General features: G+C 47.3%; 1 protein-coding gene across 3 annotated transcripts in view; it reads right to left on the reverse strand.

Annotated features, from left to right (window-relative positions):
- LOC135909438 (MAM and LDL-receptor class A domain-containing protein 1-like) overlaps positions 1-22,371 on the reverse strand; it is a 269,210-nt gene that overhangs the window by 150,412 nt on the left and 96,427 nt on the right. For all 3 annotated transcript variants that reach the window (XM_065441393.1, XM_065441392.1, XM_065441394.1), the window contains exons 14-22: positions 13,589-13,872; positions 12,050-12,158; positions 11,554-11,676; positions 9,698-9,837; positions 9,432-9,542; positions 6,163-6,379; positions 3,413-3,577; positions 2,716-2,931; positions 1,382-1,414 (exon numbers count right to left, since the gene is read on the reverse strand). In XM_065441393.1, coding sequence (XP_065297465.1) covers positions 1,382-1,414; positions 2,716-2,931; positions 3,413-3,577; positions 6,163-6,379; positions 9,432-9,542; positions 9,698-9,837; positions 11,554-11,676; positions 12,050-12,158; positions 13,589-13,872 — 1,398 coding nt within the window. The remainder of the gene's footprint in view (positions 1-1,381; positions 1,415-2,715; positions 2,932-3,412; positions 3,578-6,162; positions 6,380-9,431; positions 9,543-9,697; positions 9,838-11,553; positions 11,677-12,049; positions 12,159-13,588; positions 13,873-22,371) is intronic.

Raw genomic sequence — 22,371 nt, forward strand, 5'->3', positions numbered from 1 at the left:
TTGAAACACTCCCCCCAATCTTCACAGGACAAATGAGGAGGAGCAGATTTTAATGAAGAGAAACAAGGAGAGGTCGGCCTGGAGAGCGTGTCTTTAGCCTGCTACTCCTCATTGCGGTAAGGAGAAGAGGAGATACAGTGAAAGGTAGACGGTAGGTGATTATAAGATGGTGTACAATGAGCTACTGCACATAGGTTTTCCAATACACGGATGCGCACTTTACACATTACACACACTACACGCAGGAGATTAAACACACAATAAAATGTACGTCAATAGGTTCAGTTCTTTTGCACTGCAACATCCACTGTCGACGCTTCTTTTGAATTAAAGACAACTTTTTTTTACAGCATGCGGACCTCGAAAACGGGAGTCTTGGTTATTTGTAACAGGCCACAACGAGCAGCACGCCTGATAACTCCTAGCAAATAAATGTTCGCGTCCTTTTCTGAATTTGCAACATGAGTGACCCTAAACAAATGTCTCGATCGCGGGCATTCATTTACCTGCAAATATGCCTATTTGCCCAGACTTTCTTTCTTCTTTACTTGAAAGGGCTTCAGATAACATGTTTCTAAGCTTCTTTTTAAGAAACGGTGCTCTTCGAAGAACCTGTTAAATATTCCGTGATATATTCTTCGACTTTACGTGCAACTATCCCCCATAGTTTTCCTAGGCACAATAAAAGGATGTTTAGATCGAAAAAATACGCTATCTCATCGTCACTCATGCGGTGGATAATTCAGAGCTGCCTAGCGCAAAGGAAGGGTTCTGACCTCGGTCAGATTGTTATTTATTTTATTCTGAAATAATAGTGTCGTAATGCCTTTGTGGGTGTTCGAATGAGCTGATATTTTTGCTGTAGCTGTTGATCATAATATGAATTACAGCATGGGCAGAACTTCTAGAGTAAAGGGAACGCCTGCCACTTTCTGTAAACTTCTTCAAGATGAGAATGTCCGAACTAGCCCAGCATGATGAAATAAAAAAAGTCAGAGTTCATAAATACCCATCGCCGAGGATTACGGGCGCTATAAATTTTCAACGTAACTTTTTTTAGGTACAGCCCATGCTGCCAGTGGAAGGCAATGTTTTCTGCTGATAACCAGAACAGGGGAATCTGGGAAAAAGCATCTACAAATATCAATTGTGTAATCACGCTGAATGTACACTTATAAAGGCAGCCACCATTGGGATAGGGACGACGCCATTACACTTTAACAATTTACCTAAGGGCTCGCCGGTAGTTCGAGCTTTTAGCGTGTGCACTTTTACAGTCACGTGAACACCGACAACGTCCTAAACTCTCCTTCACGCTCGGTAATTTATAGGAATTAATGCTTCAAAAGCGGATCGCTGTCAAACAAAAGAGCGCACTCACCCGCTGATTCTTTATCCGGTTCTTCAATGGTCTCTAAAAGCAAGAAAGCAACGCTAATCAATAATCATTAATAAGACCAACGCATCGCTGGGTTAGTCCGTGCACGGCAGTAATTAACAGTCTTGGCCGAATGGGATGAACATATCACAAATAGATGGGGCTTGTCTATGTGTGCATGGATAGGGGCGTCGTCGATGCGCAAGAATGCTTTGATTTATTGTTGATCATTATCAACAGCAAGAAAATTATTATTATTATTATTATTATTATTATTATTATTATTATTATTATTATTATTATTATTATTATTATTATCCAGAAGAGCAGCTAACTGTCAGCAAAATAAGACTCGACAAAGGAAAACCACAAGGAATACTTAATTGAAAGTAGAATTCACTGGATTGTGATCAAGCAAGATCTTTACTCAACGGAAAATAATTTAATGTAGTATAGCTAAAAATTAAATTGCATTAGGATCTCGGACGATACAGGCACTACTAGTATCAGTGCTCATACATCACGCCATGCTCTAGTAGACGGTGGGAAACCGTCACGTTAGATGGCGTAATTTAGGGAGCAGAGGCAAACACATCGGTGGCATCACTGTGCCAACAGAACACAAGTTAGAGAGATAGACAAAAGGGAAGGAAAGACAGGGGTGGTTAGCCAGTGTAAATACCTGCTGGCTACCCTGTGATCGGGAAAGGGGTAAATGGAATAAAAGGAGCAGGAAGCGAGAAAAAACAGACAACAAAAATGCACACAGTAACGTGATGTTACGCACAACAATAGTCAAAGGCGGTCGCACAATTCAGAAGTCCTTAAGAACTTGAGCAAAGCCCTTAAGGCCTTGAGTGTCGAAGCCCGTCGGGACCAGTGTCCTAGCTTTCAAAGTTATTATCTAGGTTTTTATTCTCGCAAATTGAGGCCTTGCATTCGTGATTAAGGTCGATCTATTCGCACTCAACATTGCTTGCAATCACGTTTACTTTCAAAAATTGCTGAAAATGATGTTCTCCGCATGCCGAAAATCCAGAGCAGGTTACAAGGGACGTGCTAGTGGAGGGCACCGGATGATGTTAGATCCCAGGACTTTCCTTAGCGTGTACCTCAATCGAAGCATATAAGAATGTTTTGGAATAAAGCCCCATCAAAATGTGGCCGCCGCGATTGTGGATTGAACCAGTAAGCTCCATTTTCAGCTACACAACGCCACAATGACGGTCAGATGGCGGCGGGTCGATTTAAGATAGCGGAGCTTACATGTGCGCTTGGGTAGGAAAGAGATAAAGTGTGGTGATGAAGAACGCGAACTCGAAAGACATCTGCCTTACCTGACTGCACTCGGATGGCCCCAATTGCGATCGCCCCATCCGTGCCATCTCCTCGTGTGACTTGCACCGACAGTTGGCAGTTGGTGCCTTGCTTCAAGGACACGCCCAGTTCACTCCACTCAGACACTTCAGCCATATCCGAGGAAAACTGCGTCTCCACTTTGTCCAGTTTGCCATCGCCGTAGCAGGAGACGGACAAGTTAGCTGCCACAATATCTGCGTACGTCGAGGCAGAAGACGTACATTTGAGCTATTTACGTGTTCACTAGCACTACTTGCCAAGGCCCTCCGGAGAAAATGGGACGATGGAGTGTTTTGAGAAGCCTCTCTATGGTGGCCAATGCATTATGTGTTTATACTTGAGGTACCCACACAACATGTTTTAGGAATGAGTTCTGGCTGTGTTGCGAGTACTAAAACAACGATAACAAGACGTTCTCAGGAGGACCGCTGATAACGTCTGCATTTTTTTTTCTTTTCGGCTTCCGCGTAAGTTTCACAATACAATGGTTTATAAAAGATGGTTCTGTGAACCACTACCGTTAAACCATTGTCGCCTTCTGTAGAAATGTCAGCAGATACATTACTTGAACGCAAAGGGGGGGGAGGCGGGGGGGCGGGGGGGGGGGGTAGTATGACAGTGTCACATGTTGTAAAACATATGTTGTACTCGTTATATTACTCAGACATCACTCACCTGGCCCCTTTCGGTAGTACTGGATGACAAGAGTGGTTTGGTCGTCAACGACGTTGAACAGAGGGCTCAGTAGGCCAACCGCTGTTACTTTTTCCGACTTAACCGAGGCCGTGTTAGTTGCTGTTCCCGTCGTCAGATCCAGGTAGGCAAATGATGAGCGAGCACCTATATAATAAACTCTCATGTCAGTCGTCTCGTACAATATGTAGCTAAAAGAGGCAAGCTGGCTTGCGCGACGTACCTATGTATTGAAATGATTTTGCTGTGATTTAGTTTCTTTTTTAATATTTCTTCTTTCACTTTTATACTTTTGCAGAGATAAATCACTATATAACATATTGGCGGCCTCTGCGTAGTGCATGGTGGAACCACACTCTCACTGTACTACGGGGGAATAACGTGGTGGAAATTAGTCATGTGATTTGGCCTTGGGTAATCTATGCTATGAATACCCGGTTCTTTGTCAGCGTTATTGAGAGTAAACTGTGCGGACGAACCAATTGCGTGCACCGTGATACATTATCCTACTTGATTAGCAGTGCTCTTTCACTGACATGACCAATTTTTAGCCTATAACTGCTGCTACAAATCTTCATATTGCGTAACGGCTGTAATTTCTTTGTACTTTCGTGGTGCGGCATTTCTTGCATTGTTAACGGCGCTCTTCCGTCGCACAGCCTCTAATCGCTCTAGAAACACGTGACGGCTGCAATATTCATGTTATTACATCATCTAGACGACACTGCGGAAATTTTCATGTCATCGCTTGCAAATTTTCAGCTCCACAAGCCCCCTATTCTGAATGACCTTCCACACGCCCCCCTCTGCGCTGGTTGGTAAAATGTCTGCCGCTTCAGGCACTATGAGCATGTGGGTCGTAATCGGATGTGCCTGCCGCTTCAGGCACTCACCTTTATTCAGATATGCTCCCTATCAGGCTAGTAAATACTTTGTATATAGGCTGTTCCTGCTGACGTTCGCGAAATTATACGAAGAAAAGAAAGAAGAACAAACAGTGTAAAAACGGCTATAATACCTGCAGTGTTCGGTGGTAATTAAGGCTTCTGACGAACGAAGACCGTAAGTATTGCAGTTGTACATTGCATCGTGGTGTTTTTTTCTTTCTTTTTGACGGCTTGGCTAACAGATGGGATACCTGGTGTAGAGAGCACGAGAGAACACGACACAGGTCTTGTGCCTTTTTCTCTGTGTAAACGCGCATACGGTTACCGTCCGGTCCTGAAGCTGACAGTCGCATTATGCATGGATCTCCGGACGTGCTACAGGCTGCAGAACAAAACCGGCTTTATGACGCGCAGTCGTTGCGAGCCTGCTGTGCCACATAGCAAGGGGTTCCTGCTGTGCCACATAGCTGCGCCACGGTGCCACATAGCAAGAGGTGGACACACGTATCTGTGTGGTAGTGGTTTTGTTACATTTGCTAATAACACTCGGGCAAGATAAGGCTTTGGCGCTCGGAAGACCAAGGCGATCCTTCAATGCTTACGTTTCCAGGGCCCACTACACAGTGAAGAAGACATAAATGTGACAAGGCCACTACAACAGTGATCCCAGCTTTATTTAATGAGGGCTTTGCCTCAAAACCCGACCATTCTCCTTTTTTTTTTGTCTTTTCCTTGGCCTAAGTTGCCACTTGGCATAACGTGAGGATGAAATTACATGTAAGATTGGAACCCTGCTTCATGCAGATACTGCAAAGGCCATTTATAAAATGTATGTTCTCCATGAGCCACCATTCAAAGTCCTCAGTTTCACCAGTTTTTCACTTCACATGTTTAAGTTCTGTTACATGGACTGGCACTGTCCCAGGGCAGGTCAAAGGTACATGACGGGCATGCGCTGGAGACGCAGGAGCGATTAGGACATTGGACATTGTTTTCTTATAGTTAACCTCAAGTACTGGTGATGTTGTAAGGGCCACCACAGACCGAGACATGCGGTGGAGATGAGGGAGTATCGATACAGTGCCTCGCCGCAGCAGAGATTTTCGGGAAATAACAGCAGAACAGCAGTCAGAACGAAGGGAAAGAGAAGCGGGGGCTTAAAAGAGACGCCATTCGTATAAGAAAGGTCATTGTTGTGGTTATTACCGTGTTGCTGCACCCAGTGAAGAGCCATGTTTACACGTAAAGACTTATGAAGTCAGTGAATGGGCTCACAAATCAGCAGCGTCATCGCTATTCTATTATTTTTTGCGGTGATATTATCATAACTACGAGTTTGGACAATCTTATGCCATGACATTTTACAACGATTACCTCTAACAAGACAAGCAAAAACCAGCTGACGGATTCTACCGTTTCCAGCAATTGAGACGACTGTTCCGTGGGGCGCTGTGTGATATTGATGAACGTGGCAGTTAGTCCATTAGGATGACAGGTATCTTTCTTAAGGCTGACATACACTGCGACCCAGGCTGCTCGCAGCTATGTGGCATACTTTTCAGATCGTGTTATTATTTGAGCTTCCGGCTGTATAAGCGGTACGATAAAATACCTTTTCAACTTACTTAACGCCAACGAAGCCTACATATCTACCGCAAGAACGCTGCTGCTATGAGTACCAAATATTGGCTTCATCGAAATTATTATGCAGAAAGTTACCGCCTGTGGTGTGTACGTGTTTTCTTTCTATGTCCCCGTCTTTTTTGCGGTCAATATGATTTGCAGTAAATACCAACTAGGCCAAACTGAAGTTCTTCTGAAATTATTATGATTTTCAGTGCTTACCCTGAGGAATGCGTTCCTTCGGTTGCATTTGAGGAGTTTCGAGTCGACCGCTACCGATGAGCCAACGGAAGTCTCCATCGAATTTGTTCACGTATCCACACAGACCTTCTGTGAAGTCACACTCTACTGGGTGGACGCACGGCTCAGGCCGCACTGCCACATCGTCCAGACTCAACGACACCGCATAATTGGCTGGTAAGGACGCCCGGAACGCAACCTGTGCGTGCGAAGAGCAAGGCAAGGAAGTCAGGGAAATAAAGTGAGGGAGGCGCGAAGAATGATATTACCTCAGGACTCCAAACCAATATGAAATGCAAGTTTATTCTAGTAACAGTTTATTCTAGTATTGTAGTTTCTAATTTCAAAAGAAATGACGAAACGGCACCAGAAATCTATGCACACGAAGCGACCATGGGGGCTAAAGAGAAAATAAATGGTATTACATATTGGGTCGAAGGGAGATATTTCGTAGAAAAAAACAACAATGTAAGGTGGGCTTTATTTACCGGTAGAATTATTTTTGACTCATATTTAGATTCATGGCTTTGAGATATCCCTTGGTTATTAAGGAAGTTGAGAAAAACCAATTAAGAAACTTTCGTCATCACTGCTTACGAAGTTAACCTGTGCTGAGCGCAAGAATACGACCGAGTTCGGTTTGTGTTTCTGCTTTCTGACAAGGAGTTATGTCAATGAACACTGCAACCGAGGTCACCGGAAAATTTACCCATGGTATGTAAATGGGCTCATGAAGTCTTCAGTACACCGTATGTTCCACCTAGCCAGGGCCAAGCTGCTTTAAGAAAGGGGGCAACGCGATACGAAGATGCCACCAACGAGGTTTTGTTGGGGCTCGTACATACTGGTAAATTTCTTGGTTGCCAATGCTATCTTAAATAGCAAAAAGTACTTGCTTAAGTAACTAATTACTTGCATAATTGCCAAAATTGCGACGTCCAATTCTGCATCGTATTCGAAAACTTCATGAGAAAGAAATTTCCGGCAGGCAACATCACTCCTAGTAAAATTTGCTGCGTTTCAACTTGTGGCGACAAAGACGAAGAAAGATTCAAAGCCAGCGCATACCCGTGACATCAGCGTGCGAGATGTCAATATTTTCGCAACTATGCTAAGAATTATTTATTTAGACAATTAGTTTCACCAATTAACTAAGCATTGGTAACAGCATTTACCAGTATGCGCGGCGCTGCAACTTAGGAACGTCGTTGACAGCATCTTCTTATCCCGTCGCACGTTTCTTTTATTTGCTTGGCCAGAGTTAGCTGGGACCCGCTTTATATGTAGTGCCATTTATTATTACGAACCACCTCATTCCAGTAATCCAGAATAAGCTATAAAAGCGATTGAATAATTTTACGGGGAAGTTTGGGCAAAGAGAGAAAGAAACGCAAATTCTGAATAAGAAGCGGACCAATTCATCTCCCTAAAAGAGGAAATATTGTAATTGCATGATGATCGCAGTAATAAAAAAACATGTAATCCTTTGATTTCTCCTGGCGCATCGCAAACTGGCCGTACTTCCTCAATTTTGCGTTTCAATGCGTTAGCATTGTTAGGGTAAGTCATGTGCTTTCCGGGGGCAATGTATGTTTACCTCTAACAGTTTGCCCAACTACCTAGGTCACTGGGTTGTCTATGGTGGAGTGGATAGCACATCGGGCTACTGTGCGCTAGCGAACAAGGCTCGAAGCCAACCTTCGGACCAACTTAGATCACAGAGTATGTTGTTGCTCTTCAACGAACCTCTTTCCCGCTGACATGAGTCACTGCAGATGCGGACTGAATAGGTGCCGAAAGTGCTCGAAAACACTACACGACCACGCAAAAAGGTTTATTCTACTCAAATATACACCTGCTCCCCGGCAGGTCTGAGTAGCCAGTTCCTGAGCGATCGGCGGCAGCCATCTTTTTTCCTTTCGGAACGGGACAGCCTACGGCTATTCAGAAGAAAATTCAGTCTTTTTCGCCATATTAATGCATCTTTAACGCGTACGCGTCACTTTGACGCGGTGAGTTATTGCGGTTTTGTGATGTCGCGTGACCGGCAGGTGGAGGGCGCTGCCCGAAAACTTTTGACGAATTGCTGAGGACTAATGGCGAAAAGGCGTCGAATCAGAAATAAAAATGTTTCATTTGTTCGGTCAAATCATGTATGCTCAGCCTGTACACGTAAAATTAGATGGGGAGCTATCGCGGTGTTCATGACGTCGCGTGACAGACAGTTGAAGTGGGACTGGTCCCAAAATTTTTTGACCAATCGCGGAGGCTGATTGGAGACTTGGAATAGAAAAGTTTGGAATAACTTTATGTTATAGCGACCCTGTTTCATGCAATGAGCGTTCAACAAGTAACACACACACACAAACACACACACACGCACACACACAACACACACACTAACACACACACGCACGCACGCACACACAAACACACCCCCGCGCGCACACGCACACGCACATAGACATTCCGAACAAGTACACACACACACACATATATGTTTGTGTGTGTGTGTGTGTGTGTGTGTGTGTGTGTGTGTGTGTGTGTGTGTGTGTGTGTGTGTGTGCGCGTGTGTGTGCGCGCGTGTGTGTGAGTGAGTGAGCGTGTGTATGTGTGCACTAGTTCGGAGTGTAAGGACGACGAAGCTGGGGATAGAGAGGTAGCCTGACGATGACGGAAACTCTAGTGCAAGACGACGGAGCCAAAACAGAAACGACTGGTCGTATTACACACTGCACCCAGTTTCGAGCTTCCAACTCCTCTAACTATAATAGCCAGCGCAATGAGATTACGTTACTCGAGGTCCCCAGCCATTTAGCCCTGTTTCGTCACTATGCGTCACCTTGCCAATTGTCTTTCTCAGCAAGTGCATTTTATTTACGTCTTCGCGCATTGTTGCATCTTACTTACAGACTATTTCTCATCCGTACAGTTCTTTTTTTTTTTCATCTTTCCCCGGTGATCTACATTTTTCAAGATTTTCCTTCATATTTATTTCACTGTCCCTTCTCTTTTAGGGAGACGTTACATGTAACCTTCAGGTGTTATCTTTTTTTAAATCTTGAAAGTGTTACGAATGTGTTATGAATGTATCTTTTTTTTTAAATAACGCGTGCGGATAGCTTTTCTTGCACGGTGCTTTACATCTTTCATGTTTTACGGTCTTCTGCACAGTTTTCTCATGTCAGCATCGAAGAAACGCGCCGAACAACACACACATGCCTTTTCCTTACCCTAACAGTGACACCTACCTTGAAGTTTCGGTCCTGCACAAACTGCACTCGAGCCAGCATCCAGTCGCCCTTTGAGAAAGATGGCTTGGTCCAGAGGACTTTGCTTCCTTCCTTCGCCGAAATCTCGGCCTGCGTGCACAAAAAACCGAATCTGTCTGTCCGCATATGCTTCCGGCCATTTTGGGGTACGCGCAGTCAATGCCGAGCTACGCTATACCGCGCGCGCCATGAATGTGTTGCCGGTCACTCGGGCCTGTTCACACATTTTGATGCGCCAGATTTACCTGCAGCAGGGCGTCGCCGGTACCAGTGTGAGCATACCAGAACTCCAGGCACTGCGGCCCCCTCTGGCCAGGGAATTCGGAGCTGGTCATGGTGGCGACTTTCTTAGTGTACGAAGCCACGGCGGCCATCAGAACGTAGACTGCGCGGTCAATCAAGAATAAATTAAGTGGCGTTACTTTCATGCATTTATTAAATAAACAACCCTGAATCAAAACTGCACATTGTGCGCGAAAAGTTGGGAAGCACTATCAAAAAAGCATTCTACAGTGAGGATTTTCGTAAAGAATTTAGCGGCAGCTGTTTAGCAGCAAATAAAATGTGGCAACTAACTATCCGAGTTGGCGACTTGCCGTCCACACAGGTGAGCTTCTCTCTCGTTCCTTTACCAATCCCCGCAAGCGACGTTCCTCTCCTGCCTTCTATATGACGGAAACGAAGGACCATCACTCTTGCCACATCATCCAAATTATTGAATTCAGAGGGCTGGTAAATTTGACCACTTGGAGGCCACCTCGATATTATGTAGCCCAAAATTAAAATTATAGAATTAACTAAATCAACCAGTTTTGACCAAAGGGCGTCTCATTGAACTTGATATCAAGATTTAGCGTTATGCTGAAGCTCCTTGGACGCTGTTCAACCGTATGCTGGCTTGACAGGTTGGGGGGACACACCAGCCGAGATAACTGCTTGTGCGGCGTAGTGAATACCCGACGTCTCAATGGAGCTCGACGTGAGACCGAAGGACAGCCATTCGGTGGAAAGGCTCTTCCATCGAGCGGCCTTGTCGCACGGAAACTGCAGGCGCCCGCAACTTACTGTGCGTTCCACTTAGACCGTCGTATGCACTGTGGTGTGGCACGAATACATCTGCTCAGCAGGTACGCTAATGTTTTCCCGGACGAGGGTCATGCCTGCAGCGAAAGCTATAAGGCTGCCCCGGCTTCGCTGCAGAGCCAATTGAGCGGAGGGGCACTGAGGGGTACACATATCCACGCGCCAAGCATTGTGGCAATACCGTACTACTTTGTCTCGTTTGCAGCCGACGCATGTGTTCGTAGGAGCAAGCTGACATGACAGGGAGGGTTTGCGTGAGTCCGAGGTTTCCGCGTCTTGCGCGCTTGTCTCTGCTAGTAAGTTTAGGTGTCAGCAAGTCTGGAAAGGGGCAAAGACCGTACACGTAGCTCCCACGACGTCTTTTGCTTCAATTTAATATGATCCGGATTGATTATATCGATGAAATACAAGTGCTTGAAAACGATGTGAAAAAATAAAAGGTCGTTCAAAGCATTTTTGGAAATTACGGCCATACCGCTTTACATTACGTATCTGTTGGCCTACAATATGAACGTTCAAGTAAGAAACCGAAAGCCACCACAATTTATCACCCCTATTTTAAAAGTTATGTGTAGGAGTAAAAACGGCTGATATATTTATTTAATTTAACTTCATTTTATTTCATTTATTGAGCCTTCAGGGCCCGAATGCATTACATATGGGGGCGCGTACATCACAGTTGCACAACTTCATAGGAAAATAAAAGCAAGAAAGTCCACATTGATTGTAATAGGTCCAAAAAAGAGAGAAAATTACAAAATAGAAAGAAAAAGGAACATATAAACAATACCAACGGGGCGATAAATAAATAATAATAAGACAGGTGCGGTATTTAGGTGGTAACGTTATAATTACCAAAATTGTTTAGTTTTTCGCGAAATGTTTTGTGGTCGCTGCACGAAACAATATTATCCGGGAGTGCGTTCCAAAGTGTTACGGCATGGGGGAAGATCGCAATAACTGTGGGTGTAAGCTGCAAACCTTGTACGAAAAGAGCAGTCGGAACTCCCTCACGTACCAGAATTGACAGGTCCAGAACGCACGTGGTGGGCCGGGTCATCATATGAATATAACTTCGGTCCCCGCTTCCAGACGGTGTCGGACTCCCAGCCACATTGGTCGATTTCAAAGTCACAGTAGCCTGAACCGAAAAAAGCCGGCACGTTCGTACTATTGAATTTATCAAATACCGTTCGCACCATATTAGTTAATACTGATGAATGGTCATTCTGTCACCCTGTCTGGCCGCTTCAGCACCAAAGCTACGACACTTTCGTCCCTAACTCCTAAGCAGAACACTTGCAATATGCGTCTTGCTACAGCACGACGTCATACGCAAGCCGCACTGCAGCCGCGTGAACCAGAATGGGCATAGCGTATTTTATGATACATATAAAAGCAGTAGTAGCGCATTCATATGAGGGTAACAATATCATCCAGTGCTTCCACATTACCATTTCGAAGATTCGGTGTATTCACAAAATAAAACATATAATAATATTAGCAGGGCTTACCTTTAGAGTCTGTAAGCACGTCGCATGCACCTTGCGTGAAATCTAGCGGTCCCAAGGCAACAACAGCTGCATTCGGATTTTTGCGGATGGCCATCAAAGAGAACACGAACTGCGTGAGGAAAAAAAAATAGAAGACAAAGAACTTCACCTTGCATTAGAGTAGGCTTGTCAATTCCGGTTTTCTCCAACGAAGAAGATAGCTTGGGCCCTACACTCTAATTTGCTACAAAACCGCCCTACTGGGACAAGCAGCCTGTAATTGGCGGCGAAAACCCGAAATATTTCTAAGGTATAGCTGTCATGAACGCTATATTTTTCAACATGTAGTTAAAGCTTTTAAGTATATTTAACTGGTTCGCTGGCACATCAGTGAAAAGCACCGGGAATGAGAGCATAATTTTATAATCGAAGTGTAAACCACCGCAGATGAAGTAATTGCTTGCGGTTTAAGTTATCTTGGGACTCAAATCGCTAGATATAGATTTACTTTAAGAGAAACTGTCCACAACTTGCAGATATGTAGTAAAAGATGACGACAAAGCAAAAATAAATCAAAGAAAAAGAAAGTCAGGAGGCGAATTAATGCTTTCATTGCAAAAATTAGGTGTTAAGAGCTCGCTGATGGTGTGGGCAGTCTGTTCGTTGAGCAGTAGCCCCCAATATAGCATGAAGCATAAATACGGAGTGCACAGAAAGGTGAACCTTGTAGTCAACACCGAAGATGTCATTCTATCCTGTCGACTGACAATGTAGCACGGCTTTCACTGAGCCTTTCTTTAGCTTAACGCTCGGCTGTGGAGATTTAATACTGCGTATACTCATGTATCTGTGCGCCGGTAAACATATGCTACTCATACCTAACTGTTTGTTTTCTCAGCTGTCCAGAACCTACACTAACGAATATACATTGAGAAAATTACGTCACATTTAGCGTTTCCTCGTCGACTGGCTATTATAGTTACTCGTATCTTGCTTTTGCTCCTTTGATGCCTGCGGGGTTACTGGGGCACTGCGTTGTCATCTGGCGCTCATTTACGTAGAAAACGCTGGAAGCAGATGTAATACAGGGTTTGACGGAGTCGAGTCTGGTCGGGAAGAGGCATGATGAAAAACAGATCACCGACCAAGAATTGAAAGCCTTTCTTGAAAAATTAAGAGGCGTTTCGGTTCCTACAGAGGCGCCTTGTAATCCTTGGGTTTCAGTGTTGATATGCTACCTATACCTAGCTCTTTACTTCTTCCGTTCTTCTGAAATGTCATTGGCAACAACGCTTTTAATGTTTCGCCAAATGTTTGAGGTTCTTGGTCGACGATTTCTTTTTTCATCACGCTCCAAGGAATCATATCTAGAGAGCAAACGTAGGCAGGATCCCATATACAATTGTCATCCGCATTATTAGTTCGATCACATGCTAGATAGGCTGAGGAAGTTTATCACTAGAATAAACCTCCTTTCCCGAGTGTCTGCAACAAGCCACGTATCGCAATCGAATGAAGAAGGGGTACTTTGCTCTGGAGCAGGTACCTTTCGCCACTTGCCTTATTGCTCTGTTCATCCAGGAGCACAGTTCGGCGCACGTTGTACCACCGGTCTGCCGTTGTACGGTCCCTGTGGCTGAAGAGCTGGTCGTTCTGCCACATGGCACCAGCTGAACGGTCCAACTTTTTCAGGTACAGCTCCAGCTCCACACCGTCGCCTCCGAACATGTGGTACCAGAAGGAAAAGCAGGCCGCCTCGGTCTGCGGCCCTACCGCAGTGGAGTACAGTAGAGCGGGCTTGGTTTGGTTCGCGAGTGACGATCCAGTAAGGTGAACCATGCCGCCTGCACGGAAGATGAGCGCACGCAAAAGATCGCTCATTCAGGTTCTTTCTGCTGCGGATCTGTAGGCAGTCCTAGTGTTGTGTCCTATTTGACCAATTTCCGAAAGGTATCTGTCATTATGTATTTAATCCTATGTATTCATATGTGCTCTGCGCAGCTATACCTTCACTTATTGCTTGCATCGTGCTCCGGTGCACATAATGAGCGATCACTCTCTTAATTTAGTTATTCATTACTCTTCATTTCAATATAAAGCATTATTCGCGCTTTGCGTTAGGTAGGCGCGTAGGTTCCAGTCTAGCCTCGCTTGAATAAAAAGGAAATAATGTGAGCCCGAACGTGGATTCGAATCTCTGCCGTGGAGCACAGAAGCGATGGGCTCTAACCGCTAGACTGCGATCGGTATTACTGTCTTTGTTGCCGGCAAAGCTCAGTGCACATAAATACACACAAGTGAAAATGCCACAGTACTACCTCGGATGCTAGCTCAACATGAGCTTACCTTGTTGAAATCACAAAGGTTTCATGCGCAGTACAGTTTCTACACGTGACAGCCACTCCGGAAAACAACTGTGTTTTTTGAACTTCGAAGAAGAAAACAAAAACAGCCTCGCGAAAATACTCGCAGACAAGTTTTGCATCAACTTAATGGGGGTAAAAGCCAACAGAGATCTTCATATACTGTGAAGGCCTAATACCATTAACACACCAAAACGTATAGCATCATTTTTTATTGCTAAAAATATTATTTTATTCGCACCTAATGGCAGATCTTTCTTCAAGGTACGTTAGCTATATCCCAAATGAAAACCGCGTCCCAGCAGTCAAGAAAAACGTGCTAAATCGTCTCCGGCTAGTGACATAGTAAATAGTTTATACCCAAAAAGAAGGAGAGGTTTTTCTGTTTCATGCTTGTTTTTACAAGTACCGTACCAGTATTAAATTTTAAAAAAAATTATTCACAGTAGATGGCAAGCATCCTCCCGTTGGAAAGGCAGCCAGATTTTTGGCATAATTGGAGCTTCCGACACGTGCCACTTGATCGTCGTCTTTCCTTGTGACTACTCGTGCTTTGAGGCGCCGTGTGGGACTTCACTGTTTCCGTGACCGGCCCAATTTCCCCAGCACTCTGCTCGTAGCCGTTTATACTAAGTAAAAATGGTGCGGCGTTGTACTAACTTCATTATCACCCATATTAATCGTGCTTTTAATTAATCTGCTCGCCACATGACAAAGCGATATGTACGTAAGGGTCTATAATACGTAGCTCGTGATAACTTTACAATCCCTGTTTCTCTCACTTACGCTCGTCTCCTACCTGTGTAGAGCCTAACATTAGCCCCGTCGTGAGCTAGTGCCAAACGACCCGCGTATTGCTGCCGTACCATCGCTATCAACGCGCTTGTTGTCGGGTTGCTGTCGTTACACACACGTAGGGTCGCGGCCCACACGAACAACTAAATATATACAAACACCTTGGTTCATCTAGTAACGGTTTCCGCAGCCCCAAACATTGGCGGATAGCCGGGTAAACGCGAAATGATTCACATAACATCGATTGTCCCCTGTGCGTTGGGTTTCCACATGTTTTCACTTGCGTTCTCTAGGTTCCTTCAGATGCTCCTCTACTGGGCAAGAATCGTGCACTTCCATAGTGACAGCGGCCAGTATGTTATTCTATGGCATTGGTTCAAGCAACCTTGTCAAAGATAACAAGGATCAGCATGAAATACAGAGACAATAAAAGAATGGCAGAGGTTTGGGTCAACCCAATAGTCTGCCATGTTGGTTTGGCCCAAACCGAACATGATAAAAATGATGAACTAATAGTAAAGGACAATAATAGGACAAGAAAAAAAACTGGCTGTGGCTTAGCTAAGGATAAGCCCAGGATGCGAAGCATACTAGCCTTTATTTTAACGCGACAGCGTTAAGGAGCTCGTGTCGCAGAAAAGCCGGTGTCGTCGGCGTCGGCTCAGGCGTGCGGCGCTTGCTCAGGCGCACATTTCGTTGTCGCGCCGAACGCTGCGTTGCTCGACGCTCACCGCGTCCGATGCGGGGCGCGTAGTCGCTGCGCCGTAGCAAAGCCACCTAGAAACAGTCTCTGTAGCACTCCGCAACCTTCGCTTCTCATTCCAACGAGCAGCTCTGTCTCCAGGAGGCATCTCACCTCGTGAGTGTCTAGCAGAGGCAAGCGCAGCTGCTTATATACCACCGCGATGCCGCGAGCGACGGCGCGAGTTCCAGCCCCGTTTCTCCTCGGTCGTTACGTCACGGTGTCACGTGGTCAGCCTTGAAGGCGACGCCGCGAGCGACGGCGCGAGTTGGAGCCCCGTTTCTCCTCTGTCGTGACGTCACGGTGTCACGGGGTATTGAAGGCGACACCGCCGCGCCTGAGGAGCTGGGTTGAGCTCTAGTAATATGCTTCGCATAAAAGGCGCGTAGTTTTAGAGTGCACACGTGATCCGGCTAGTACTAGGAGGTTTGACGTGTTTCATTCCGTGAGCACCACACACACACACACACACACACACACACACACACACACACACACACACACACACACATATATATATATATATATATATATATATATATATATATATATATATATATATATATATATATATATATAGTGCTCATGAAATGACACGCATCAATTCAGGGCTACGCAATCCGCATACTTTCGTTTGAACCGGCTGCAGTTCGTGTCACATCGATGTAATTTTGGCGTGTACACTTACATCGGAGTCCTCGTCACGTTTAGTGACCAAATTCCTAGAGACATAACATGGTGCTCTCGCGTACTTTGCATATATATAGGGTTCTACTAAATGCTCTGTGTCCCATTTCATTCCGTGAGCACTGTACCTCTGTATATATGTGAATATATTATTACGATATGCTCAAGCGATGCTCAAGAAACGAGCCGCCGCGAGAACGACGACAAAGTTGGTCGGTGCGCTTGGCGCGAGCGAGTGTCAGCCTGGCTCCAGTGTAAATAGCCTGTAAATAGCCTCTTCCGTCTGTGTCTTTCCACACGCAACATTCTGGTGGAGGTCAGTGATCCCTGTCCTCACCACGGAACTCAGAAGTGGTCGGCACACCGAGCTTGCAACCACGCGTCCCGGTGACGCGCTCACCTCTGCAACGGCTTCGGCATGTCGCATTGCTCCCATCGTCGCGGTCGCCCCACATCGCGACCCAGGTGTGTTCTCTGGCCTGGAGGGCCAGGATGGTGACGACTGGATCAAACTCTATAAACACGCCAGTGCTAATAACAGGTGGGACCCAACGATTATGCTCGCCAATGTCATCTTTTATCTTGGCGGCACCCCACACGTGTGGCACCAAACGCCTGACGACGAGATAACCAGTTAGGACAATTTCAAAGAGAAGCTACGGGAACTGTTCGGCGACCCCATTGGGCGCAAGACTGCTGCGAGAAAGGCTCTTGCGTCTCGTGTACAGTCATCTACGGAGCCGTACATTTCCTACATCCTCGACGTCTTAGCTCTATGCCGCAAAGCTGACGATAGTATGTCCGAAGCCGATAAAGTGTCACATATTCTAAAAGGCATCGCGGACGACGCTTTCAATTTGCTTGTTTTCGGCGACGTCTCGACTATCGACGTCATCATCAAAGAACGCCGTCGCCTTGAGCAAGCTAAGAGCCGCCGTATTACACACCACATCACACGGCTACCCAACACTGCTGCTACGTCGACATGTGAGGGTCGACCACCCCAGACCACCACCTGTGACGACGTCACCAGTATTGCTCGCCGCGAACTCGAGGCCACCTGTTCGCCAGCTTTCTCCACGATGCCTCCCGATCCGCCAGCAACCACCATTGCGATGATCCAGGCCGTCGTCCGACATGAATTTCAGAACATGGGTCTGAACTCTGTGTGTTCCACGTCTCAACCCAGCGTTTCCCAGTTCTCTAGCGGCCTTCCTCTTCCTTGGCAGTCCTTTTCCGCCACATCTCGCCGCAACCCGTCTGATTGGGGTACCCCTGATGACCGGCCGATCTGCTTCCACTGCTGTCGCATCGGCCATGTCACTCGTCACTGCCGCAACCGATGGCCACCAACTCCTCGGACATACACCGCCGCTTATTCCCGCACCTTTGGACCTTCCGTTCCCTATTGGCGGCGAGGAGTTACGGAGTCGCCATCTAGCGGAAGCGCCTCGCTGGCGTAGTATTAGGGATCACGTGGCGCGCTCCTCATAGGTTTTGCTGTCAGCGCTCACTGAAAACAGCACGCGCGAGCTCTCCCGGACGTTTCTGTAAGTACTTTCGAAACGAGAGAAGTTTTTTACTGTCTAAATAATAACCTTGGGCAAACTGAAAGCACACAATCGTTTACAGACGCTATATCTTTACCGAATACGTACCGTGAACGCCACTGCGCGCGGTCGCCGCGATGGAGTCTTCCGAACCAGCTTCTTGCGTGAAAGGTTGTTAAACGCTGAGAGGAAGCTATGTGAAATATGTTCTTATAGTGTTTGTATAACTAAATGGAGCGTAATAGAACGAAGCCTCAATGCAGCGATCGCGCATATTCCCAGCGACCGGCAGGTCTGGATACTTGTCCGCGCACTGTTTCGCTTTCTCCGCGCGCGCGTTTTCGCACCGCGCCATGAGCTTTAGGCCGCAGAATATGAGCATTTGACAGAATACAAGCAACCATTGTTGCGTGGCTGCTATCAGAGCTGTTCAAAGATAACTTCATTGTAGAGACTTCGACGCCTACGGGGACTGTGATGTGCCGTCGCGACGATTCAATCTTTTTTTTCTTCTAAATTCTTTGACCTTTCAATATTATTTCTCGAGTTGCGTCGCACTGTATGTTTATCGGTGTTCTCAGCATGCAATTTCCCGCTGCTCTTTTTTTGTAATCCAGTGCATGCATTAATTCATAACACAAACATGACCATATGCCAGGCTTTTTTTTAATGTCCTTCTTACCGCTGCCTTTCCACTCCACTCAACTTGCCAGTATCTATAGCATCGACAAGTTTATAGACCAAACCGTCAGGACATTAGTCGGGCGAGCGTCTCAGTGCACGTTTTCAGAACATCGCAGACCGGGCGCCGTCTTCCTAGCGTCTGTGCTTGCTGCATACCCAAGTTGTAGCCGATGTCTGTATGCCGGTTTTATGTTTCGCGAGCCAAGCTTCACCCAGCTTCTTTGTCCTGCGGCTACGTGTGAATAAGGCTGACACCGGCCTCTGTTACGTGCGTTCGGCCCTGCGGCACTGAGCAGCAGCCTACTATGTTGCGCGCCTTCAAAGGCAGCCACTACCTATTTTAGTGCTTTCAAGCGTTGTAAACGATACACTCGAAGCGCGAAAATTTCGCCACTTAATGAGGACCGCAGCGTACGAGAGAATTTAACCTCGTTTTCAGCTCGCTTCGGCGCTCCCGAAGCAACCGACGCGACCGCTATGTCCACGTGACCCCTCCTAGCACGTCACGCCGACGGTGGCGCCAGCTTTTCCAGTGGTGGAGCTCGAGGCCAATACCAGCCGCCATGAATCCACTGCCACTGATTCTCCTGCTCAGAACCTTCAGTACAGCCGCTCGCCCTCATCTCGACGCCATCAGTCTCGTTCGCCCCAACCCCGTCGCTTCTCTTCGCCGCCTATCGCCTCCCGGATCCAGCCGGAAAACTAGGCACTGCAGCTTCTGGAGGTGAAGCTGCATTATCGACCCCGCCCTCAAATCCTCTGCTCTCGTTATCCACAAACCGGAACCTTCTTGACGTTGACGGCTATCCTGTCACGGCACTCATCGATACAGGAGCACACCTTTCAATTATGAGTGCTGCCTTCCGACGACGACTCAAAAAGCTCTTCACCCCAGCGTCGGCCCGCGTCGTACGCGTTGCGGATGGCGGTACCGTGCCTATCATCGGCATATGTACGGCACGCGTCAGCATCGCCGGCCGCCACACTCTTGCCCTCTTCTCCGTCATAGCTCATTGCCCCCACGACCTCACTCTCGGCCTCGATTTTCTCTCCGCACATTCTGCTCTTATTGACTGCTCTTCCTGTACCCTTCGCATTGAGTTGCCGATGCTCGCAGAACCTTCTGACACACCCCACTGCCGCTTACGCCCCATCGGTTTTCTTCGCCTGCAGCCAAAGTCAACGGCCTACATTGAACTGTTGTCTTTCCCACCAGCTCCTGATGGCGAGTACCTCGTCACTCCTCTGCCCGACATTTCAATAAGGTGTGACGTTACAGTGCCTCACAGTATACTTAATATTACTTCGAATATTACGTTCGAAGTTTTGTACTTTTATCGTTTTATTCAAGATTTTGCGGCAATTGCTAGACCCCTCACTAATCTTTTAACGCGATAGCGTTAAGGAGCTCGTGTCGCAGAAAAGCCGGTGTCGTCGGCGTTGGCCGTGAGCGATAAATCTCAGCAGGCACTTCATGAATAAAAAAATTCGAGGACGCTTAAGCTTCGCCTTCAAGAGTGGAACGCGACAGCGTTCCCGTCGGCCCGCCAAGGGGTGTAAGACAGTGGGGCTACGGCGCAGCGACTACGCGCCCCGCATCGGACGCGGTGAGCAGCGCCGCGTTCGGCGCATCAACGAAATGTGCGCCTGAGCAAGCGACGCACGCCTGAGCCTTAGAAACAGCTCGTTTCTAAGGCAACACCCAAGGAGGATACATCCTCCTTGGCAACACCGCATTCACTAGAGACGCTTTTGTACCGCTTTCAAGCATCCAACTCGTGGCTGAGTGGTAGAGTCTCCGTCTCAGACTCCGGAGACCCTGGTTCGATTCCCACCTATACCATGTTCCAAGTTGTTTTTTATTCATGAAGTGCCTGCTGGGATTTATCGCTCACGGCCAACGCCGACGACACCGGCTTTTCTGCGACACGAGCTCCTTAACGCTGTCGCGTTAAAAGAACTTGCAAGATGGGCTAGGTGGGAATCGAACCAGGGTCTCCGGAGTGTGAGACGGAGACGTTACCACTGAGCCACGAGTTCGATGCTTCAAAGCGGTACAAAAGCGCCTCTAGTGAACGCGGTGCTGCCTCAGAAACGAGCTGTTTCTAAGGCTCGGGCGTGCGTCGCTTGCTCAGGCGCACATTTCGTGGTCGCGCCGAATGCTGCGTTGCTCGACGCTCACCGCGTCCGATGCGGGGCGCGTAGTCGCTGCGCCGTAGCCCGTTGTCTTACACCCCTTCGCGGGTCGACGGGAACGCTGTCGCGTTCTACTCTTGAAGGCGAAGCTTAAGCGTCCTCCAATTTTAACGCGGCAGCGTTAAGGAGCTCGTTTCGCAGAAAAGCCGGTGTCGTCGGCGTCGGTGTCGGCGGCGTTGGCCGTGAACGATAAATCCCAGCAGGCACTTCATGAATAAAAAACAATTTGCAAGATAGACTGGCTGGGAATTGAACCAGGGTCTCCGGAGTGTGAGACGGAGGTGCTACCACTCAGCCACGAGTTCGATGCTTCAAAGCGGTACAAAAGCGTATCTAGTGAATGCGGTGTTGCCTTAGAAACGAGCTGTTTCTAAGGCTCAGGCGCACATTTCGTTGCCGCGCCGAACGCGGCACTGCTCGACGCTCACCGCGTCCGATGCGGGGCGCGTAGTCGCTGCGCCGTAGCCCACTGTTTTACACCCCTTGGCGGGTCGACGGGAACGCTGTCGCGTTCCACTCTTGAAGGCGAAGCTTAAGCGTCCTCCAATTTTTTGAAGAAAGGAGTACAATTCTCGTGGGGCACTGCAGAAGGCGCCGCCTTCTCTCGTCTCGTTACTCTTCTCTCCTCACCACCCACTCTCGCCCACTTCGACCCTGATGCCCCTACAGAATTGCGTACAGATGCCAGCGGTCATGGCGTAGGTGCCGTCTTAGCCCAGCGTCAGCGTGGCCAGGATCGCGTAATTGCTTATGCGAGCCGCCTCCTCACACCATCGGAGCGCAACTATTCTATTACGGAACGAGAATGCCTTGCTGTCGTCTGGGCGGTTGCGAAGTTCCGTCCTTACCTTTACGGTCGCCCTTTTTTCGTAGTCACTGACCATCATCCTCTCTGCTGGCTCTCTTCGCTAAAAGATCCTACAGGTCGGCTTGGTCGATAGGCTTTGAGGCTACAAGAATTTTCATATTCCGTGATGTACAAGAGTGGCCGCCTGCACCAAGACGCTGACAGCTTGTCGCGTTACCCTGTTGACGACTCTGACTCCTCTAATATTTCCAGTGTTTCTTGCGTATTCTCTGTATCACAGCTGCTTCATTTCGCGGAAGAGCAACGCCGTGACGCCTACATCAGAGCACTCATCGACCGTTTTGAGCACTCTCCGGCCGATGCTACTCTACGCCTCTTCGTCCTTCGCGATGGTACTCTGTACCGTCGTAACCTGCATCCGGACGGCTCTAAGTTCCTACTTGTAATACCTAAACACCTCCGCTCTACCGTTATAGAAGAGCTCCACGACGCACCAACGGCAGGACATCTCGGCGTAT

This window comes from Dermacentor albipictus, chromosome 3 (genome assembly GCF_038994185.2).
Source record: "Dermacentor albipictus isolate Rhodes 1998 colony chromosome 3, USDA_Dalb.pri_finalv2, whole genome shotgun sequence".
Lineage (NCBI taxonomy): Eukaryota > Metazoa > Arthropoda > Arachnida > Ixodida > Ixodidae > Dermacentor > Dermacentor albipictus.